We start from the raw sequence: 21231 nt of genomic DNA, 5'->3' as shown, positions 1-21231 counted from the left end.
CCCAGGTGATGTCGTCCAGAAGCTCAACGGCGCCACCACTGCTTGGGGTACCCCAACTGGTGACTGTACTGTTGGCGTTGGCAGCGACTCTTCGGCCGCTGCCTCCAGCGAGGCGTCAACCACTGTCGTTGCAGTGAGCGCCTCCGCGACCGCCGCGGCTGGTGGTGGTGTGTTTGCCACTTCTGGCGCCGCCGCCCCGTCCACTGCCGCCGCCGAGACCTCTGAGGCCAGTGTCACCGCCGCTGCTGCCGCGCCCACCGCGACAAGCTCCTCGTCTTCGTCGTCCAGCGGCTCCTCTGCCAGCGGCAGCACCCAGACCGGTGCCTGCACCGATGAGGGCGAGTACGTCTGCGTCAGCAGCACCACCTACCAGGTCTGCGCCTCTGGCGAGTGGTCGGTCGCCATGTCCGTCGCTGCCGGCACCTCTTGCAGCGGCACCGGATCCGACTTTGAGATCGTTGCGGCTTCCAAGAGCCGCTTCAGGAAGTCCCGTGCCGAGCGCCGCAACAAGAAGCGCGGCCTGCCTCTGCTCTTTGGCATGGCCTAAGCCAAGTTTTCCAAGTCACTTGACGACGATGACCGGCTCTTCTTTTCGACGTACCCCCCTTTTCACTTCTTTTTTTTTCTTCTCTCCTTGCGGCCTCTTTCCTTCCTGGATGGAGAAATGGGGTTCCGTGTGGTTTTTAGGGCTTATGAATGGGACATGTGGACGATACCAACTGTAAAAAGTTTGTGGGCGTTGGGCGATCTTGACTTTACCTTCTTAACTGTATCATTTACACCGACAGCCCCTGAATTACCTGTGATGGTGTATGGGGGCTTTTTGCATATGCAAACCGCATTGAGTCTTCTGCGGAAGAGACACTCGCTTGATAGATGAAGAGAGAAAATAACATGCCAATCGGCTGATATCCTCAAATACATCGTGTGCCATTGCTTATTCCTGCAAATGGATGTGTGAAGTAGCCGTTCGTCCTGTTTGGCTGATCAAGATGACTAACCTTAAATCTGGTTTGATGTAGATGACTGACCAAAAATCTGGTTGACCAAGATGACTAACAAAGAACCAGTAGTAATGTACATACTGTACTACGTGGTACGGTATGCCAAGGTATGTACATACTCGAGAGGATTCAGCCGACATTAATCGGTGATTGGCCAATAGGAGCACAGCCTCGACTGCATTTTCTGTAAGTCTTTCGCTGGAGGGAGGTGTTGAGACTTAGAATAAGCGGGTCTTCTGTTCCATCTCTTGTCTAGAGACAGAAGACCCCGGCTCATCCCGCTGGTGCTGTCAGTTGAGGCCAGGCCGCACGTCATCACATGCGATGATTAAAGTGATGTTTCTGCTCGGGCGGTTGAGACGCAGGGAGGGTCGAGGTTCGGAGAGGGGACAAGCCTGAATCATATATATTTCCTTGATGGATTAATTGATAGAAATCTGACAGCCGAGCAGTCTCATCCAAGTGAAGTCAGGGTGTAAAAGATTGTCTCTACTCTTTAGAAACTCTGCTAATAATTTCAGATTTGGCCTCGAGGTCCAGATAAGATCGATCAGATAAGGGAAGCATTTGCGACTTCATCCTTGTTCCTCAGCCCCGCAAGGCTCTCTTTTTAGACCAATGATCTGACTTCAAAGTCTTACATAATTGTGCATTAGCTCCATTTGATTTTGGCGACTGGATGCCCCAGCATTTAGATTCTTGTCAGTCTCTCTGTCCCACATCTCTTCAAGACTAGCAGCGCATCCAACGCGTCCAGAGAACATTCCCAGAATCCGTTGCACCTTCCCACCACCACTACCACCAATACCTGGGCCTTCATTTGAAGTTTGATTGCGAGTCTTGCCTAGCATACTTTCACATCTGCCTCTGATTAGTATGAATTGCGCCGGCGCCGGCAGGGTCACTCGGCGCAACTTCTAAAGCTACCTTGAGCTCTTCACGTACCGTGCTAGTCCAACCGCCTCGCGCAACGAGAAAAAGAGCCTTGGGGCCCAGCGCCCACACCCACGCGCTACATTGTAGCGACAGACAGTGTTCCATGGCATTGCTGCTGGTGGCATCTCGACAACAGTAGCGACCATGTCGCAACTCCTTGACGATGTGGTCAAGCGCCTCACGACGTCGGACACTGGTGAGTTGGCGAGGCTGTCGCTCCATCCCACAGCACGTACTGATCTTCCCGATGCTGCAGAGTCTCGCGCAAAGGTCGATGCCGCGACGACCTTGCGCGACAACCTCGACGTCTTTGTAAATGGGCCCAACTACAAGATCTTCCTGCAGAAGGTTATGCCCATCTTTATCAACACCCTCAATGGACCATGCATATTCCAGAGTACTTCGAATGAACAGGTAAGGTGCCGCCCCGCATGTCGCGCTTTCCGAGAACCATACTGATCCTTTTCTCTTCTTCTTTTCTCTTTTGCAGAAACTCCGAAACACCATCCTCGAGATCCTCCACCGATTCCCCACGGCCCCGTCGCCGACCGAGCCGTTCCAAGACTACGCCCTCGAGACCGTCGAATTGTTGATGAAGCTCGTGCGCACCGACAACGAGGAAAATGCCGTCATCTGTGTCAAGGTCATCTCTGATATCATGCGGCACCAGCCCAAGGTGGTCCAAAACAAGGTGCAGGACTTTCTGAGCCTGATCCAGGAGCTGTTCGAGCAGATGGAGCGGGTGGTCCGGGAACAGCTGGACAATGAGCCGACACCTGCGGCCGGCGGCGGCCTGCCCTCGACACCTTCGAGCTCGCAGACCAACTTCCACCAGCACCAGAGTCCTCGGCCCCCATCACCGACGGCAACAACAACAGAGTTCGGAGTGGAACAGCCCACTGCTCGCCCGCTGCTCAAGGGCATGCAGTCTTTCAAGGTCCTGTCCGAGTGCCCTATCATCGTGGTGTCGATCTTCCAGGTCTATCGTACGACTGTTCCAACCAATGTCAAGGCTTTCGTGCCCTTAATCAAGAGTGTGCTCTGCCTGCAGGCCAAAGCCCAGGAGCAAGCACACGCCGATGCAGCGGCCAAGGGGCAGATATTTGCAGGTGTCAGCCCAGACATCAAGAACAGGGCGGCTTTTGGAGAGTTCATCACAGCACAGGTCAAGACTATGAGTTTTCTGGCCTACCTGCTCAGGCAGTACTCACAACAGCTGACCGACTTCCTTCCCACCTTGCCGGACATCGTCGTTCGCCTGTTGAAGGACTGCCCCCGCGAGAAGTCGAGTGCGAGGAAGGAACTGCTCGTCGCGATCCGTCACATAATCAATTTTAACTTCAGAAAGATCTTCTTAACTAAGATCGACGAGCTTTTAGATGAGAGAACACTGATCGGAGATGGCCTCACCGTCTACGAGAACATGCGGCCACTGGCGTACAGCATGTTGGCAGATCTCATTCATCACGTGAGGGACTCGCTGAATCCTGGGCAGATTAGGAAGACTGTGGAGGTTTACACGAGGAACCTCCAGGACCCCTTCCCGGGCACCAGCTTCCAGACCATGAGTGCGAAGCTGCTGCTGAACATGGCAGAATGCATCGCCAAGATGGACAACAAGGTCGACGCTCGACATTACCTGATCATGATCTTGAATGCCATCGGAGATAAGTTCGCGGCCATGAACCGACAATACGCCAACGCAGTCAAGCTGTCCAAGACATACGCGAGGCAGACAAAGGAGCAGATTCAGGACACATACCTCGCGGATAAGAACGATCCTCCGGACTGGGATGAGACCGACATCTTCAACGCCATGCCCATCAAGACCTCGAATCCTCGTGAGAAGGGAGCGGATCCTGTGATCGACAACAAGTTTTTGTTCAAGAATCTGATGAATGGTCTCAAGAACACTTTTTACCAGCTCAGGATATGCAACCCTCCGCAAGCTGTAGAGCAAGCGAATGCCCCTCCACACTGGGTCGATGTTGCCTATGGATTCAGTCCTGAGGAGGTGCAGGTGATCATCAAGCTCTTCCGAGAAGGCGCATACGTCTTCCGCTACTACGAGATCGGCAAGCCCTTGCACGAATCGCAGTATCAATCAGCGGTCGAGTACATGGCCAACTTCTACATGAACTCGAGCACCAAAGAGGAGAAGGACCTTCTAGAGACCTTCGCAACGGTCTTTCACAGCATCGACCCGGCGACGTTCAATGAGGTCTTTCAACAGGAGATACCACACCTCTACGAAATGATCTTCGACCACACTGGCCTTCTGCACATTCCACAGTTCTTCCTTGCCAGCGAGGCAACCTCACCTAGCTTCTGTGGTATGCTGCTCAGGTTCCTGATGGAGCACATTGAGGATGTCGGATCAGCTGACGTGAAGAAGGCTTCCATCTTGTTGAGACTCTTCAAGTTGGCCTTCATGGCCGTCACTCTGTTTGCTGCCCAGAATGAGCAGGTTCTACTCCCACACGTTGTCGACATTGTGACCAAGTCCATAGAGTACTCCACGAAAGCTGAAGAGCCCATGAACTACTTCCTGCTTCTCCGGTCGCTGTTCAGGAGCATCGGTGGTGGAAAGTTCGAGCACCTCTACAAGAAGATACTGCCGCTTTTGGAGATGCTCTTGGACGTCCTCAACAACCTGCTCAGGGCAGCCCGGAAGCCCTCAGAGCGGGATCTTTACGTGGAGCTTTGCTTGACTGTTCCAGCCAGGCTGAGCAATCTGCTCCCACACCTCAGCTTCCTGATGCGTCCCCTCGTCGTTGCCTTGCGTGCAGGTAGTGAACTGGTGGGCCAGGGTTTACGGACTCTTGAACTCTGTGTGGATAATTTGACAGCAGATTACCTCGATCCGATCATGGCACCGGTGATGGATGAGCTTATGACAGCACTTTTCGATCACCTCAAACCAGCACCTTATTCACATTTCCACGCCCACACTACACTGAGGATTCTTGGAAAGTTGGGCGGACGGAATCGCAAGTACATGACGGACGCCATCCCTCTTGACTACAAACAATTCATCGATGATTTCTCAAGCTTCGATCTGCGGCTCATCGGCTCGAAGAAGGAGAGAGCATTCCCTGCCAACATGGGTATCCAGCTCGCCATCTCGAAGCTGACTGAAGTTCCCAAACCTACCAAGAGTGGGTCGACCAAGGAATTCGATGGATACTACAAAGAGAAGGCCTTCCAGTTCCTGAAGGCACACTTAAAGCTGCGCATCGGCCACGACAACCTGCCCGAGGATCTCCCTCGGTTGGTCCGACTTCAAGTTCAGGACCTGCTGGCACGCAAGACGGATGCCGATTTTTCCATCTTCGAGTCCTCTGACCGCCAACGTTCCGTGCCCAACAAGGAGGAGCAGGATAACACGCTGAAGCGGTTGATCAAAGCCATGATGTTTGCCAGTTCCCTTCCAGAGTTCAAAGAAGAGGCCAATGCCTTCTTACTCAATCTGTGCCGGCATTTTGCGATCATCGAGGTGGGTAGAGCTCTCGTCGACTGCAAGCGGAGTGCGAGTCCTTTCGATGTGAACGCTGGCGAGGGGCCCATGTGTCTTGATACCCGTGTCCTATGCGACGCAATCCTCGAGTCGCTGGCTTCCGAACATCCAGAAGTACGGTTAGCAGCCCAGCGCGCAACACAAGAGGTCTACAACTCCGCAGCCACCATACTTGGATCCTCAAGTCAAGTCTTCCGTTTGACATTCTTCCACAACCTCGGATCTGCCTTTTGTCACGGATGCTATGAGGAGGAATGGTTCACCAAAGCCGGCGGTAGTCTTGGTATCCAGATGCTTCTCACTGACGTTGACCTGGGAGACCAGTGGATCAACATGAAGCAGGCTGAGTGTCTCAAGGCACTGCTTTTTGTGGTCAAGGACATGCCACAGGACCTCCCCGAAGGTACAAGACGCGCCGCACAGGACACCCTAGATATACTTCTCACCAGGATCACGAAGAACATCAAGAAAGAGGACTGTCTGCCAGTGCCACAGCAGAGAGGACAACCAGCTCCCAAACAGCCGCGGATGTCGCATATCTGCAATGTGCTCAACCAGGAGCTGTCGCATATGAACAAACACGTCCGTGAGACTGCAAAGCGGTGTCTCGATACCATCGCAAAGGCTGCAGACGCACAGGTCTGGGAGCTGCTTGAGCCACACCGAGACCGCCTGCTGAACCAAATCTACGCCAAACCGCTTAGAGCGCTGCCTTTCCCGGTGCAGATCGGCTACATTGACGCGGTCACATACTATATGTCTCTGAAGCCCGATTTCGTCAAAATGGATGAAAATCTTACCCGGCTGCTTATGGAGTCGCTGGCATTGGCTGAGGCGACCGATGACTCGCTGGCTACCAAGGCTGCCGAGTTTAGGACACAAAACTACATTGTGAGCCTTCGGGTAGCCTGCATCAAGATCCTGAGCACAGCCATGGACTTCGAGGACTTTATGAAGCCTGCGCAGCCGAATCAGCCAAACAAGGACCGGACAAGGATCGTGGCGACGTTCTTCAAATGCTTGTATTTGCAACAAACTCCGATCATTGACGCCGCCTACGACGCACTCAAGACGGTCCTGTCGCAAAACAACAAGCTGCCTAAGGACCTACTCCAGTCAGGACTTCGGCCTGTCTTGGCCAGCCTCCAGGATGCTAAGAGGCTAAGTCTTCAGGGCCTCAACAACCTTGCGCGCCTTCTCAAGCTCTTGACATCTTACTTTAAGGTCGAGATAGGACAACGCCTGCTGATGCACGTCAAATCACTCGCCGAGGAAAATGTCCTGCAGCAACTTTCTTTCACGTTTTTCGAGCAGCATGAGACGATGGAAGTGGTAGCGGCAGTGTTCAACATATTCCACTTGCTTCCCGCGGCCGCAGAGAGCTACAAGGTGCAGGTCATTGACACAACCTTGGAGCTGGAAGAGAGACTGCGAAGAACCAACCAGAGCCCGTTCCGGAAACCAGTTTACAAATATCTGAATCGCTATTCTCAGGAGGTATGGGCTCTCCAACTGAGCAAGATCCGCGATATCAAGTACGGCCGCTTCTTTGCCCAAGTGCTCAATGATAGCGACAGTGGTGCGCTCCGAGAGGTCGCTACGGCAAACATTGAGAACTTGCTTCAGGCTTGCAATGAGACTCCAGCAGAGGATCAGCAAGCAAAGGCCACTGCCGTGGTGAACGCAGTCAATACCATCAATGCTCTGTGTCAACACAATTCCACTGCATGGATGGCTAAAAAGGAGATTTTGGCCTGGCTGAAGCAGGTGGGCAACGACCTGGAAGGCTTACTCAAAGACAACAAGGTACAGGGTCAACTGCGGCTCGCTGCGCATCAGGCCGTGGAGAATGTCACCGCGATCGGGATGAAATTCCTCGAGAAGAATCCCGAGGATTTGGATTCACTCTTCTCCCTCATTGACTCTGTCACGATCGGTCACCTCAGACAGACGCAGAGTCTCTTCTCTTACATTCACGACAACATCATCTGCAATGACTCCATTGAGTACTGGAGGAACATAACCCTGCGATGTCTCGAAGTCTATGCCGGGAGGACCGCCTCTCAAAAAACCAAAGTCTTTTTGCTGCATTACATTGTCAACCCCATCGTCGCCATGGATGTGATGCGACATTGGGACGAGCCCGAGCAGCGACCGAATCGCTTGATCGATAGATCAGTCATTGACTCCATCAGCACAAAGATCTGGAAGGCCAGCCTTGCCGACCCGCAGGATGATCTGACACAACCCGGCATTGATCACACCAGGATGGAGGTGCTGCAATTGTCGGCGATGCTGATCAAGTACCACAACACCATCATCCAGGACGCTCGGAAGGATATCATCAAGTTCGGTTGGACATACATCAGACTAGACGATGCGCTCAACAAGCACGCAGCCTACGTCGTCCTTTGTTACTTCATTGCGAACTACGACACACCTGCCAAGATTGTGACCCAGGTTTATCTCTCCTTGCTGAAGAACAACCAAAACGAGGGTCGCACGCTTGTGACCCAGGCATTGGAACTGATGGCGCCAGTCCTGCCCAAGAGGTGCAGTCCTGTTCAGCCTGCTGATCCAAGAAACGCCGTCTGGTCCGTCGGCCCCCGGCGTATCCTCGCAGAAGAGGGACAGAACGTCCAACAGATGACAAGCATCTTCCAGTTCCTGGTACGACACCCGGACCTTTTCTACGAGACCCGCGACAAGTTCGCCGTCCTCGTCATGCAATGCCTCCGGAAGGTGGCCAATCCCCCGAACCCATCTTTCGAGAGCAGGCGCCTTGCTCTGAACATGATGTGGCTTATTTGGGAATGGGAGAAGCGACGCGTCACGGGCAAGGAGGCAGATTCGTCAAGCATGGCCTCAATGTCGCCAGCTAGCAAGAAGCGAAAACTCGACGAGATGGCGACCTCCTCCCCGCCGACTGCTCGACAAACTGCCCCGGGGGAAAAGACCGAGTATCAGATTCCCGCACCGGTCCGCCAAAAGATGGTTAAGTACCTGGTGGAGTTCATCGCGCAGCTGAATGAGCGCTATCATCTTCCGTCCAGCAAGGCTCAGGATGGGCTGCAGCCTGGTCATCCGATGTCTCCGGACCTAAACAAGAAGGCCATGACACTCTTGTACAACCTGTTACTTCCTGAGTACTGGGCTGACCTTGATGTCGACCTCTTCCCAAATGTCACAGATGTCGTCCTCGCCAGCGACAAGACAACTCAAATATTGAATGCCGACCCGGACAACAAGGATCGATACGATGAGAAGTTCATCACGAACATTATCAACACATTACAAGTCGTGCGCATCATTGTAAATTCGAAGTCGGACGAGTGGATCTTGAAGAACGTGGTCCAGATTCAGAAGATACTCGAGAAGTGTCTCAAGTCTGAAAACCCCGAGCTCCAGGACTGCCTGCACACGGCAGACCCCGAGTTCGATGACGGACGAAATATACGAGCCACCATCAAGCGAGTCCTAGACGCTGTGCCTTCCACGGCGGAGGACGTGGCGATGGAAGACGCTGACGCCGAAGGAGAGCCTGAGGCGCCAAATTCCGAATTCATCACGTTCTTGTCCAATCTTGCGACTGAGACGATGGCATCTTCCAACTACGTGTCTGGCATCAACATTTTGTGGTCGTTGGGCAATTGTCGACCATCGACGATTGATGCTCACATCCCCGCCATCATGAAGTCGCTGCAATCGAAGCTGGCGCGCGATCACGTCTCTCACTACACGGCCCTCAGCCAAGAGGCAAATCTGTCTGTCCGTCCTGCTGATCAAAATGCCCCTGTGAAGATGGAAGACTACGATCTTGAGATACAGACCGGGCTCATGCTCAAGGCCATTGATGTCACAGCCAAACGGATGGAGAAGCTCGGAGATAACAGGAGGCCCTTCCTCAGCGTTCTGGCCACGCTTGTTGAGAAGTCTCTACACATCCCCCTCTGCGAGAAGATCTTGGAGATGGTTGAGAGCTGGATTTTCCGCTCAGAGGGGACGTGGCCCACGCTCAAGGAGAAAACAGCCGTCCTTCACAAGATGCTCACCTTCGAGCACCGCGCCGACCCAAAAATGCTCACCAAATATCTGGATCTCGTCCTCCGCATCTACGAGGACCCGAAAATCACCAGGACTGAACTCACGGTGCGGATGGAGCATGCCTTCCTGATCGGTACTCGGGCGCAGGACGTTGGCATGAGGAATCGCTTCATGGCCCTCCTGGACAGGAGCTTATCCAAGACAGCCAGCGCCCGCCTGCTCTACGTCATCAACACTCAGAATTGGGACACATTGGGAGAGACGTTCTGGCTTGCACAGGCCTCGCAGCTGCTTCTCGGATCTGTCGAGACCAACGGATTTGTCCATTTGCACCAAGACGACTTCCGGACCTTGTCAGCGTCGCGGCTGTTTGGAAACTACGCGAAGGACTCCAGGCAGCCAACACTGATGGCAGATGACAAGTATGATGCTTTTATGTCTAACCACCGCCGATTCATGTCTGAGCTCGCGGACGTCAGAGTCCGCGACATCATCGAGCCGCTTACTCAGCTTCAACATATCGACTCGTACCTCGCCAAGGAGCTCTGGGAGACTCTGTTCCCGATGTACTGGTCTGCGACCATCAAGGAGGAGCGCGAGGAGTTGAAGCGTGGCCTAGTGCTCTTGTTGACAAAGGACTACCACCAGCGACAGCTTGACAAGAGGCCAAATGTGATCCAGGCCTTGCTGAAGGGTGCTGCCAAGGCGACACCTGAATGCAGAATCCCAGCTCACGTTTTGAAGTATGCGGCCCAGACCTTCGATTCATGGTACACGGCCCTTGTCCAGCTCGAGGACGTTGCGGTCAATCAAGAGGCATCCGACAGCGACAAAGTCAGGGAGAGCAACTTGAATGCCCTAGTTGAGCTTTATGCCAACCTCAAGGAGGACGACTTCTTCTACGGTACCTGGCGTCGGAGGTGCGATTTCATCGAGACAAACAGCGCTTTGTCGTACGAGCAGAACGGCATGTGGGACAAGGCCCAGGAGATGTACGAGTCTGCACAGGTGAAGGCGAGAACAGGTGCTCTCCCTTTCTCCCAGGCCGAGTACACGCTGTGGGAGGATCACTGGGTCCTGTGTGCACAGAAGCTCCAGCAGTGGGACATACTTCAGGATTTCTCCAAGCACGAACACATCCAGGACCTGCTCTTGGAGTGTGCCTGGCGCAACCAGGATATGTGGTCATCTGCAGAAAATAAGGAGCACATCGAGGGCATGATCAAGGGGCTCATGGATGCCCCCACTCCTCGCCGAGCGTTCTTCCAGGCTTTTATGACTCTGCGCAAGTTCCACGACGGCACAGAGTCTCAGCAGGACTTCCAGCGATGTGTCGATGAGGCTATCCAGCTGTCAATCCGGAAGTGGCACCAGCTGCCAAAGCAAACGACACACGCCCATGTGCCGCTGTTACAGAACTTCCAACAGCTGGTGGAGCTGCATGATGCGAGCGTTATCTGCGCCAGCCTCGCCATCACAAACCAGCAGAACCTGGATGTCAAATCAAGCGAGCTTAAACTGCTGCTGAGCGGGTGGCGCGAGCGCTTGCCCAACGTCTGGGATGATATCACTGCCTGGCAAGACCTAGTGAATTGGCGTCAGCACATCTTTGGACTGATCAACTCGAAGTATCTCACGCTGTTGCCGCAGCAGGGCCAGAATGCCAGCGGCTCGTCGTTTGCCTATCGTGGATACCACGAAACCGCCTGGATCATCAACCGTTTCGCGCATGTGGCTCGAAAGCATGACCTTGCCGATGTCTGTATCAACCAGCTTGGACGGATCTACACGCTTCCAAACATAGAGATTCAAGAAGCCTTCCTCAAGCTTCGGGAGCAAGCCAAGTGTCACTATCAGAACCCCAAAGAACTCACCAGCGGGCTGGAGGTCATCAACAACACAAACCTCAACTACTTTAGCCCTGTGCAGAAGGCCGAGTTCTACACACTGAAGGGCATGTTCCTTGAGAAGCTGAAACAGAAGGAGGACGCAGACAATGCGTTCGGCACCGCCTTGTTTTTCGACATCTCAGCTGCCAAGGCGTGGGCTGAATGGGGTTACTTCAATGACCGCAAATACAAGGATGATCCGACCGATCTGAACGCAGCCCGGCAGGCGCTTACGTGCTATCTGCAAGCAGCGGGCGGCTACAAGAATGCAAAGTCGCGAAAGCTCATTGCCAGGATTCTATGGCTGCTCAGCATGGATGATGCCAACGGACAGATCTCGGCCGGGTTCGATGATTTCAAGGGAGACACGCCGACGTGGTACTGGATCACCTTCATTCCCCAGCTCCTGACTGGGCTCAGCCACAAGGAAGCAACTCGTGTGCATTCGATCCTTATCAAGATCGCGAGATCCTATCCTCAAGCCCTCTATTTTCAGCTGCGGACCAACAGGGAGGACATGCAGGTCATTAAGAAGAACCACGAGGCCAAGAAGGCGAAGGCGGCGCAAGCGGCAGCAAGCAAGGCCAGTGCCTCACCGACGCAACAGAAGCAAGACGCGAACGGTGCCTCCAAGCAGGAAGCTGCCTCAGGATCTCGGCCTACCACAGCCAACGGAGAGCCCAACAGCGCGAAGCCCGAAGGCGGAGATACGAATGGTACAGCGCCGCCTCCTACTCCTACCACATCGACGGCGCCGAATGGAGCCAATGGCTCTACTCCTGCTCCAGACAACCAGTCAGCAGCGGCGCCGGCGGCAGCAGCAGCAGCAGCAGCTCCAGAAGCAGGCCAGAAGAAGTTCCCATGGGAGCTAACCGAAGAGATCATGTCCCAGCTCAAGACAGCCTTCCCTCTTCTAGCACTGTCGATGGAGACCATGGTCGATCAGATTTCGAAACACTTCAAATGCCCCCCTGATGAGGATGCATATCGGTTGATCGTTGCGCTCCTTAACGACGGTCTAGCGTACGTCAGCCGCGCGCCGACATCATACGCCAAGGGAACGAAGCTGCCACAAGCGACAGAGACAAACATTACTAGGTTCGCCGAGACGATCCTGCCCGCCCACATCCGCAAGACGTTCGAGGCCGACTTTGTGGTGGTGAAGCCCACAATGTTCGAGTACATCCACAAGCTGCGCAAGTGGCGGGACAAGTTCGAGGAGAAGCTGGACCGAAGGAATTCCCACATGTCCCTGGAGAACTACACGCCTTTCCTGAACGAGTTCAAGTACCAAAAGTTTGATGAAGTCGAGGTCCCCGGCCAGTATCTCCAGCTGAAGGACAAGAACCAAGACTTTATCCGCATCGATCGCTTCATCCCCACTGTTGACCTTGTGCGCACCATTGGGTCATCTCACCGCCGGCTGAAGATTCGCGGCCACGACGGCAGTATCCACCCCTTCGCAGTGCAGCACCCTGCCGCGCGGCACTGCCGAAGGGAAGAGAGAATCATCCAGCTGTTCCGGCAACTGAACCAGCGGTTGAGTCGCAAGAAGGAGAGCCGTCGTCGCGACCTGCAGTTCACGCTGCCGCTGATGGTACCTCTTGCGCCTCACATCAGAATCGTGCAAGAGGATACGTCCTACATCACTCTGCAGGGCGTGTTTGAGGATCACTGCCGGCGCAACAATCTATCCAAGGACGAACCTGTACTCTTCATCATGGACAAGCTTCGAGCGCTGGGCGAGACCAACAAAGTGAGTGTTTTTCCTGCTATCAATACTACGGGGACCATCACCCCTAACCTTGTGCAGCAAAAATCGGGCGAGCAAAGTGCCAGCGCGAGATTGGAGATCCTCAACGCAATCCAGGACACGTGGGTGCCTCGCACGGTCGCATTGGATTTCTTCCAGAGGACGTACGACGACTATGCAGACTTCTGGCTGTTCAAGCGGCGATTCTCGTACCAGATGGCGGCGCTCACGTTCATGACGTACGTGCTCTACATCGACAAGCGCTACCCGCAGAAGCTTCACATCGCACGGGGCAGCGGCAACATTTGGAGCTCGGAGCTGCTGTCCTTCATGACGGGCCAGCGGCCCTTCTTTGGTGCCCTCGAACACGTACCATTCCGACTCACGCCCAACCTGCAGACGCTCATGGGCCCGCTGGCGACAGAGGGCCTGTTCAGCTGCTCGATCATGGCGATTGCTCGGTGCCTGACGGAGCCCGAGTTCGAGCTGGAGCACGCACTCACGCTGTTCGTGAGGGACGAGGTCATGTACTGGTTCACGAGCAGCCACAGGCTGATCCACATCAGCGAGGGCCAGCTCCGCGACACGGTGCAGACGAACTGCGACCTCATTGTCAAGAGGGCGATGGCACTGGCCACGACGGACCCCGAGGCCAAGGTGCCGGCCAACCAGACGGTGATCGACCTCATCAGCAAAGCTGTGAACCCCATCAGCCTAGCCATGATGGACGCACTGTGGCAGGCTTATCTTTGAGTGGTTTCACAGGCGGGGGGTGGGTGCACTCATTGGTGGTGCAGGTTTAGCCTTGTTTTTCTTGTTTGTTTTTTTTTTTCTCTTTCTCTCGTGTGAATAGTGGTTCGGGAGGCGCGCATGATTCTTGGTGTTGGTGCTGGATCGACAAAAGGGTGGTCTCTCTTGTCTTTTTCTTTAATTATTAAGGGATGTCTCCAAGGAGAAAATTGCGGGCGTTATTATTCTAACAAGAACGGCAACAAGGAATGGTTTCAGGAGCAGATAGATTCTCCATGATAGTTGTTGTAGTAGGAAACGATGGTATGCTGTTCAACAATATCCTCCTCATGCATGCTTTGCTTGCATCTGGCTGCTCGACGCGACGTGTTTAGCGGAGCACTCACACCCTTGCTTACTCTTCCTTCAGCTCAACCCCGCAGCTGGGAGAGAGCGGTGGGCTCGGCTTGTAAGCATGCGTAGTGCCGTGTCAGTCCCGATAAGCCAACCTCATAAATCCCCGAGGCGAGGCGCTCCCTCTAGGACACGGGCCTGGCCGAGGTTATTCGCCAGGTTACTCATCCTCTTCTTTTTTTTCTCCTTCTTCTTCTGCTGCTTCTCCCTCCTCCTTGGATCGATAAACAGGGCTTTAGTTCCTGGCTACTCACTCAACTATCTCTTGATGATTTATGAATACAAAAAGAAGAGCATAAGACTTCTTCAAAGAGTTTTGCTATTCTACTCGAGAACAAGAAGATGGACGGCCAGGTTACGATGCCACGAAAGCTCTGGGAGCATGCTGATCCGAAGAGCACACAGATGTGGCAGTTCATGCAGGAGGTGAACAGGAAGAGCGGGCGGGATCTCAAGGTGAGTGAGGTTGTGGAACAAGGTTTCTCTCTTTGTTTTTCTCTCGTATCAGAAATAATCATTACTACCATGACTCTCATATTCTGACAAAGGCTCAACGTCATCGTCACTGAGTAACTGGCTCCATGCTTACATGCTTTCCAGACCTTTCGCCAGCTCTACGACTACTCTGTAGGACCCGACCGAGCCGAGTTCTGGGCCCACCTCTTCAGCTACAGCAACTTCATCCACTCTGGCACTTACACGCGCGTGGTTGACGAGTCGGCGACCATCGACACGGTGCCGCGGTGGTTCGAGGGCGTGCACCTCAATTTTGCCGAGAACGTGCTGTACACACGCCCCTCACCACCGTCCTCGTCCTCGTCCTCGTCCTCCTCTCCTACCAGCACTGCCAGCGCCGCGACAACAGCACGCTGCACGCTGCACAAGGAGGACGACAAGATAGCCATCACCGAGGTGCGCGAGGGCGGGTCCGAGGTGCGGGAGTGCCGCTGGGGCGAGCTGCGGACTCGGGCGGCGGGGCTGGCGGCGGCCATGTAGCACACCAAGGGGGTGCGGAGGGGGGACCGCGTAGTAGTTGTTGCGGCCAACAGCATCGAGACGTTTGTGGTGTGGCTGGCGACGAACTGGCTCGGGGCCATCTTCTCGAGCAGCTCGACGGATATGGGGGTCAAGGGGATCCTGCAGAGGAGTGTGCAGGTGAACCCAAAGGTGCGTAACTTAGGAAGTGTTGAGCAAGTGTGATGAAACGTGGATGTTGTTGCATGTATGTGTGTGCTTTTGACTGACATGAGATCCTATTTGGTCTTTTTTCAAAATTAGTTGGTCTTTGTGGATGATGCGGCAGTCTACAACGGCAAGACTGTCGACCTGCGCCAAAAGATGAAAGACCTTGTCGCAGGTCTGGACGAGTGTGACGCTTTCACCTCGCTCATCTCCATCCCGCGCTGGGCCCACGCCCCACGAGACATCTCCCATGTGCCCAAAGCAGAAACCTGGGCCGCCTTATTATCCAGCACAACCAAGCCGGCCCCAGACTTTGTGCACATCGCCTTCCATGAGCCCTCGATCATCTGCTTCTCGTCCGGCACAACAGGAATGCCCAAGGCCATCACACACAGCGTGGGCGGGTTGATGCTCAGCTACTTCAAGGAGGGCCGTCTGCACGAGGATCTGGGCCCCGAGACCGTGGGGCTGCAGTACACCACGACGGGGTGGATCATGTACCTGGCCAACGCGGGCCTCCTGCTCTTCGGGTCCAGGAGTGTGTTCTACGACGGCAGCCCCTTTGTGCCCGATGCGAGGGTGCTCGTCGACATCGTGGCAGACCAGGGCGTCACCAAGTTCGGCACCAGCCCGCGGTGGATGCTGGAGCTGGCCAGGAACGGCCTGTCGCCGCGGGCCATGGCCGACCTGTCGCGGCTCAAGGTCGTGACGTGCACGGGCATGGTGCTGAGCGAGCAGCTGTTCGAGTGGTTCTACGACAGCGGCTTCCCCGCCTCCGTGCAGCTGGGCAACATCTCAGGCGGGACAGACATCGCGGGCTGCTTCGGCATCATGAACCCTCTCGAGCCGCTGTTCGTGGGCGGCACCATGGGCCCTTCCCTGGGCACCGACGCGAGGATCTTTGACGCCACGCTGCCGGACGGGACACCTGGGAGCGAGCTCGCCCACGGCACGCCTGGCGAGCTCGTGGCGGTGAAGTCGTTCCCCAACGTGCCGTGCTGCTTCTGGAACGACGGCGACGGCGACGACACCAAGACGCCCGGGCCCAAGTACCAGGCTGCCTACTTCAACCGCTTCCCAGGGGTGTGGGCGCACGGCGACTTCTGCGTCGTGCACCCTCGCACGGGCCAGATTACGTTCCTGGGCCGGGCGGATGGGGTGCTGAACCCGTCTGGGGTGAGGTTCGGCAGCGCGGAGATATACGGTGTGATTGAGCGGCGGTTTGCGGACCGGGTGCTGGACTCGCTCTGTGTTGGGCAGAGGAGGCCGCAGGACCAGGACGAGAATGTGTTGTTGTTTTTGTTGATGAAGCCTGGGCATCAGTTCCAGCGGCGTTTGGTGGAGGAGATCAAGGAGGCGATTCGGACGGAGCTGTCAAAGAGGCATGTTCCCAAGTACGTGTTTGAGACGCCAGAGATACCGGTGAGTGCACCTTTTTTTTCTCTTCCCCTTCTTTCCTACTTCTTCCCCTCTCTAGAACAAGAGAAAATATTACTTTGACTGACAAATATGTACTAATCTTTCTCATTTCCTCTCTAAACAGATGACAATCAATATGAAAAAGGTCGAGCTACCAGTCAAACAGATTGTCTCGGGCCACAAGATCACCCCAAGCGGCACACTGGCCAACCCACAAAGTCTGGAGTACTACTACCAATTTGCCAAGGTGGAGGAGCTGATCACGCCTAAGGAGAAGCTCTAAGCGTTGAGAGGCGATTAAACATGGCTGTGTATCCATAGAATATGCTTCCCGTGTCATACTCTCTTACATAGTAGAATATAGATTTTAAGGTGCTACGATGCATGGTAGAAACGCACAGAGGCGTCTGGGGCCGTCAAAATCCCATAGTTCGTCCGAACAAGACCCCATAAACAACGTAAAATTGAGGACTGCCCAGGTGCGGCATGCCGCGTGTAGAGTGGGTCAGGGTAGCAATGACAAGTTTTCTTGGGGCGTGAGCTGATGGAAGGGCTGGGCTCTGCAAGATGTGACAGGTCAATCGCTATTTTGGACATTCCAGCAGGGTCGGAAACAAGCTGTGTTCTCCGAGTACAATGCGCAGGATTTATTGCAACACAAACACGTACACGCACGCACGCACGCACGCACACACACATACACACACACACACACAAGCAACAGAATTACTATAATGCCACGAGCAGTAAAGAATGAGGATAAATGGCTAGAAGGCGCAGTCTAGATCTAGAGCAAGCCGTACCAAGGTTCGGAAATTGTCCACACACCGTCTCGGCAATCCATAAGGGGGGCGCCTGAATAAGCGCTACAAACGGCAATGAACCTTGTAAACAACCTTGAGTGCTTGATCGTGGAGAACAGGGCGCCACTCCCGCCCTCCTCTTCCTCACCCCACAAGCAAAAGTGCCGTGGCGCCATGGGTGAGGGACTTTTAAGCACAACTGGAAAGGGGAAGAGCAGCGGAAGGGAAACCCCCAAAGGGAGAGATGGAAATCTTAACAGGGTGCTCAATTAGGGGAGCAACTCGCCAGATCTTTCGCACCCTTCTTTTTTGGCAGCGTACGATCCGCTATATCCGAGGTGTAGCCCGATCTGCGGACATGATTGCTCATACAGTAGCATAGTGCCGTAGCATTATAGCATGAATGACCCAGGGATGGTGCTTTTTTCTTCTCAGATCTCGCCACCGGAAGAAGAAGAAAGAGAAGAAAAAAAAAAGAGTAGATCTGGGAGGGAGAGCTCACCATTCCGTTTGCCGATGATCTCCGTGTGGTTTCAACAGAGGCTTCTCCCAGGATCAAGAGTACGCGTCCCCCTCCCCCTTGAACTCAAGGTCCTTCATTTGTTTGTTTGCCGTAGTGGAAATGTTTTTTTTTAATAGATGTTGTTTGTTTGGTTCGGTCGGGTGGCGAGATGGGATGGCGCATCTCTAGGTTTTTCTTGCATACTTTATTCATTACTTTATTATACCCCTGTGCATAGTATGTGGATTTGTGCTGCTTGTGAAACGTCTGTGCTCTATGATCTGATCTCTTACTCACAGACGATTATCTTAAGTTATCTGTTTGAACTTTATATCGATTTATACAGTTAGACGAGATGGCCCATCATGTAAGCGCTACAGGATTGGATATGTTATGACCTACTACTGGGAGAAAGTAGATAGGATGCCAAAATATCTAGGACGAAACAAGACACTGATTACGTAGTTCCGTGTAGGAATGATGTTTCTTGCTACTAGCCGTAGTCAGGAAAAAGCAAACCGTTGCATACTTGGCACTTTACTCTATTATGCTAAAGTGAGTGGAGAGACAAGCGGGACCCGGCCGAGCAAAGTCGCAGATAGCTTCGGATTTTATTTTGCTTGTTGCAACTCACCTACCCTTCATAGCAGTAGTCTTGGCCTCAGAGGTACGTACGCCGCCCCCCCCCCCCCCCCACAAACCCGTCACCGTTGGCAAGGAATGGGAAGGGTGGGCCGCCCGGATATGAACAGGGGCAGTGGGACCTCGATTAGTAGGAAACAGTGTCAAGCTTAGCAGGGCGAGCAGGCGAGAAAAAGGCGGGGATGCGACGTCGTTGTTGGCCCTCTCTTTATTTTTGACAGGCGTCATTGTGGACGGGAAAAAGGAATGAGCTGACGCGTAGGCCTGTATGCAGGCTCCATCGGGGTGTGTTTCCCTTCTCATGGCTTCCAAGTACCCAGAAGAAAGGAGGAGACACTATGATTGTATATGGTTAAGTTCAAAATACATATAAAAAGTAGAAGTAAATAATACATATATAAATCAACCGGCCCATTCGTCTGCTGCCCTTTTGGAAAACCCTCTACTCACTGACTGACCACAGCATTCGACCCTGGGTATCCAATCCCAAGATAGTCACTCTTTCTTTTGCTTTCTTCCCTTGGTCGTCGTCCCTCCTCCCCCTTTCCCTCTCTCTCTCACACACACACACAAGATGCGGTCCACTACCATGGCCGTCAGCGCCTCGGCGCTCCTGCTGCCGGCTGTACAGGCTGCCCTGTACGACCAGGTGATCCAGACCGTCAACGGACCGGTCCAGGGTTACCCAGCCTTCAACAGCAGCCCAGCCAACATGACGCTGACCCACTGGCAGGACGTGACGGTGTGGAAGGGCATCCCCTTTGGCGCGGACACGGCGTACGAGAACCGCTTCAAGCCGCCTCAGCCCGTGACACCCTGGAACACAACGCTGGACGCAAAGGACTTTGGCGACTCGTGCCTGTCCTCGGGCACCTCGTATGCCAACATCAGCGAGAACTGCCTCAACCTCAACGTCTGGAGTGCCGCCAACTCGACCGACGACAAGCTGCCCGTGGTCATGTGGAGCTATCCCGCCGGCGGCTCCAATGCCGACCCCCGTTTCGACGGAGGCGGTATGGCCGACGCAGGTGTCGTCTTTGTCAACTACAACTACCGTGACGGCGTGACGGGCTGGATCGTCACCCCTGAGCTCTCCGAGGAGCGATATGCCGCCGTCGGCGTCAACTCCTCAGGCAACTGGGCCACGCTGGACCAGTTCGGCGCCCTGCAGTGGATCCGCGACAACATCGCCGCCTTTGGAGGCGACCCAGACCACATTACCGTCATGGGCCAGTCTGCCGGTTCGGCGGCGACCTACCACATCCTCAACAGCAGGCTGACTGAGGGCCAGATCGTGGGCGCCATCATCCAGTCCGGCGTCCGTGACCCTCATGACCCCTCGGCCAGCTCCCTCGCAGAGGGCTACCAGACCCTCGAGGTGACCCAGGAGTACTCGCTCAACTGGATGGCCTCCGTCAACTGCTCCGACATCGCCTGCCTCCGCGCCCTCCCAGCCGAGGACCTCGATGTCGCCGCCCAGCCCGGCACCACAGCCGTCACCTTCAAGGCCACGCTGGACTACTACGCAATCCCCGACACCTACCTCAACACCCTCAAGTACGGCATCGCCAACAACGTGCCCGTCCTGACGGGCAACACCAGGGACGAGAGCGGCGCCACCTACGGCCTGGACATCACCCTCGACGAGTACCTGGCCGACCTCAACGAGACCTACACGGGCGACTTTATCGACAGGTTCTTCGCCCTCTACTCGGCCAACGACTCGGCCACCGCCTCTGCTGCCGAGAACGCCCAGTACACGGACCGCTCCAAGGTCGGCACCAACTTCTGGGCCTCGCTGTTCGAGTCCAACGAGACCAAGGAGGTCTACACCTACCTCTGGGACCACATCCCCCCCGGCAACTCGGCCGGCGCCTCGCACATGAGCGAGATCCAGTACACCCAGAACAACCTCTACTACAAGCAGTGGGACTGGGAGGCCGCCGACTACGAGATTGCCGACATCATGAACGCCTACTGGGTCAACTTCATCAAGACGGGCAACCCGAATGGTGACGGCCTGGCCCAGTGGGATCCCGTCGTTGGCTCCTCCAACGTCACCCAGGAGCTGGGTGATGGCTTTGGCCCCATCCCTATTGCGAGTGATGAGCAGATTGCTCTGTTCTCGGATTGGTTTGCCTCGCTGACTGCTCTGTAAAAGAATGGGATGATGAGTGCGAGCTTTTCTTTCTTGTTTTTGAAGACATTCTGATGGAATATATATATATATATATGTTAACATTCTCGATACAATGTACATATTTACAGAAAATGTGACGACGCTTTCCATGACATTCTATGATTCATCTGGGATGATTGAGATTTTACACGTGATCACATGCATTGGAGTGCGTTCCAGGTTGTCTGCCTCGAGATGAGTGTCCAGAGTATTATGTC

General features: G+C 54.5%; 3 protein-coding genes across 3 annotated transcripts; all 3 read left to right on the top strand.

Annotated features, from left to right (window-relative positions):
* Positions 1–2084: 2084 nt before the first annotated feature.
* Positions 2085–14213, top strand: M406DRAFT_96956 (uncharacterized protein; the record flags this gene model as incomplete). Its single annotated transcript, XM_040926347.1, has 3 exons — positions 2085–2136; positions 2197–2354; positions 2431–14213. The coding sequence occupies 3 exons, from the start codon at positions 2085–2087 to the stop codon at positions 13894–13896; spliced, it is 11676 nt and encodes a 3891-aa protein (XP_040781797.1). The 3' UTR covers positions 13897–14213.
* Positions 14214–14628: 415 nt separating this feature from the next.
* M406DRAFT_326253 (acetoacetate-CoA ligase) lies at positions 14629–17170 on the top strand (the record flags this gene model as incomplete). Its single annotated transcript, XM_040920059.1, has 5 exons — positions 14629–14742; positions 14887–15278; positions 15336–15453; positions 15565–16890; positions 17012–17170. 5 exons carry the CDS (start codon positions 14629–14631, stop codon positions 17168–17170), a joined length of 2109 nt encoding a protein of 702 aa, XP_040781796.1.
* A 2253-nt stretch (positions 17171–19423) lies between these two features.
* On the top strand, positions 19424–20992 carry M406DRAFT_246958 (alpha/beta-hydrolase; the record flags this gene model as incomplete). Its single annotated transcript, XM_040916437.1, has 1 exon — positions 19424–20992. One exon carries the CDS (start codon positions 19424–19426, stop codon positions 20990–20992), a length of 1569 nt encoding a protein of 522 aa, XP_040781795.1.
* Between the last annotated feature and the right edge of the window lie 239 nt (positions 20993–21231).

Source organism: Cryphonectria parasitica (genome assembly GCF_011745365.1).
Source record: "Cryphonectria parasitica EP155 unplaced genomic scaffold M406scaffold_1, whole genome shotgun sequence".
Taxonomy (NCBI): Eukaryota; Fungi; Ascomycota; class Sordariomycetes; order Diaporthales; family Cryphonectriaceae; genus Cryphonectria; species Cryphonectria parasitica.
The sequence above is the reverse complement of the archived record's forward strand: the minus strand, read 5'-3'. Positions and strand labels throughout refer to the sequence as shown.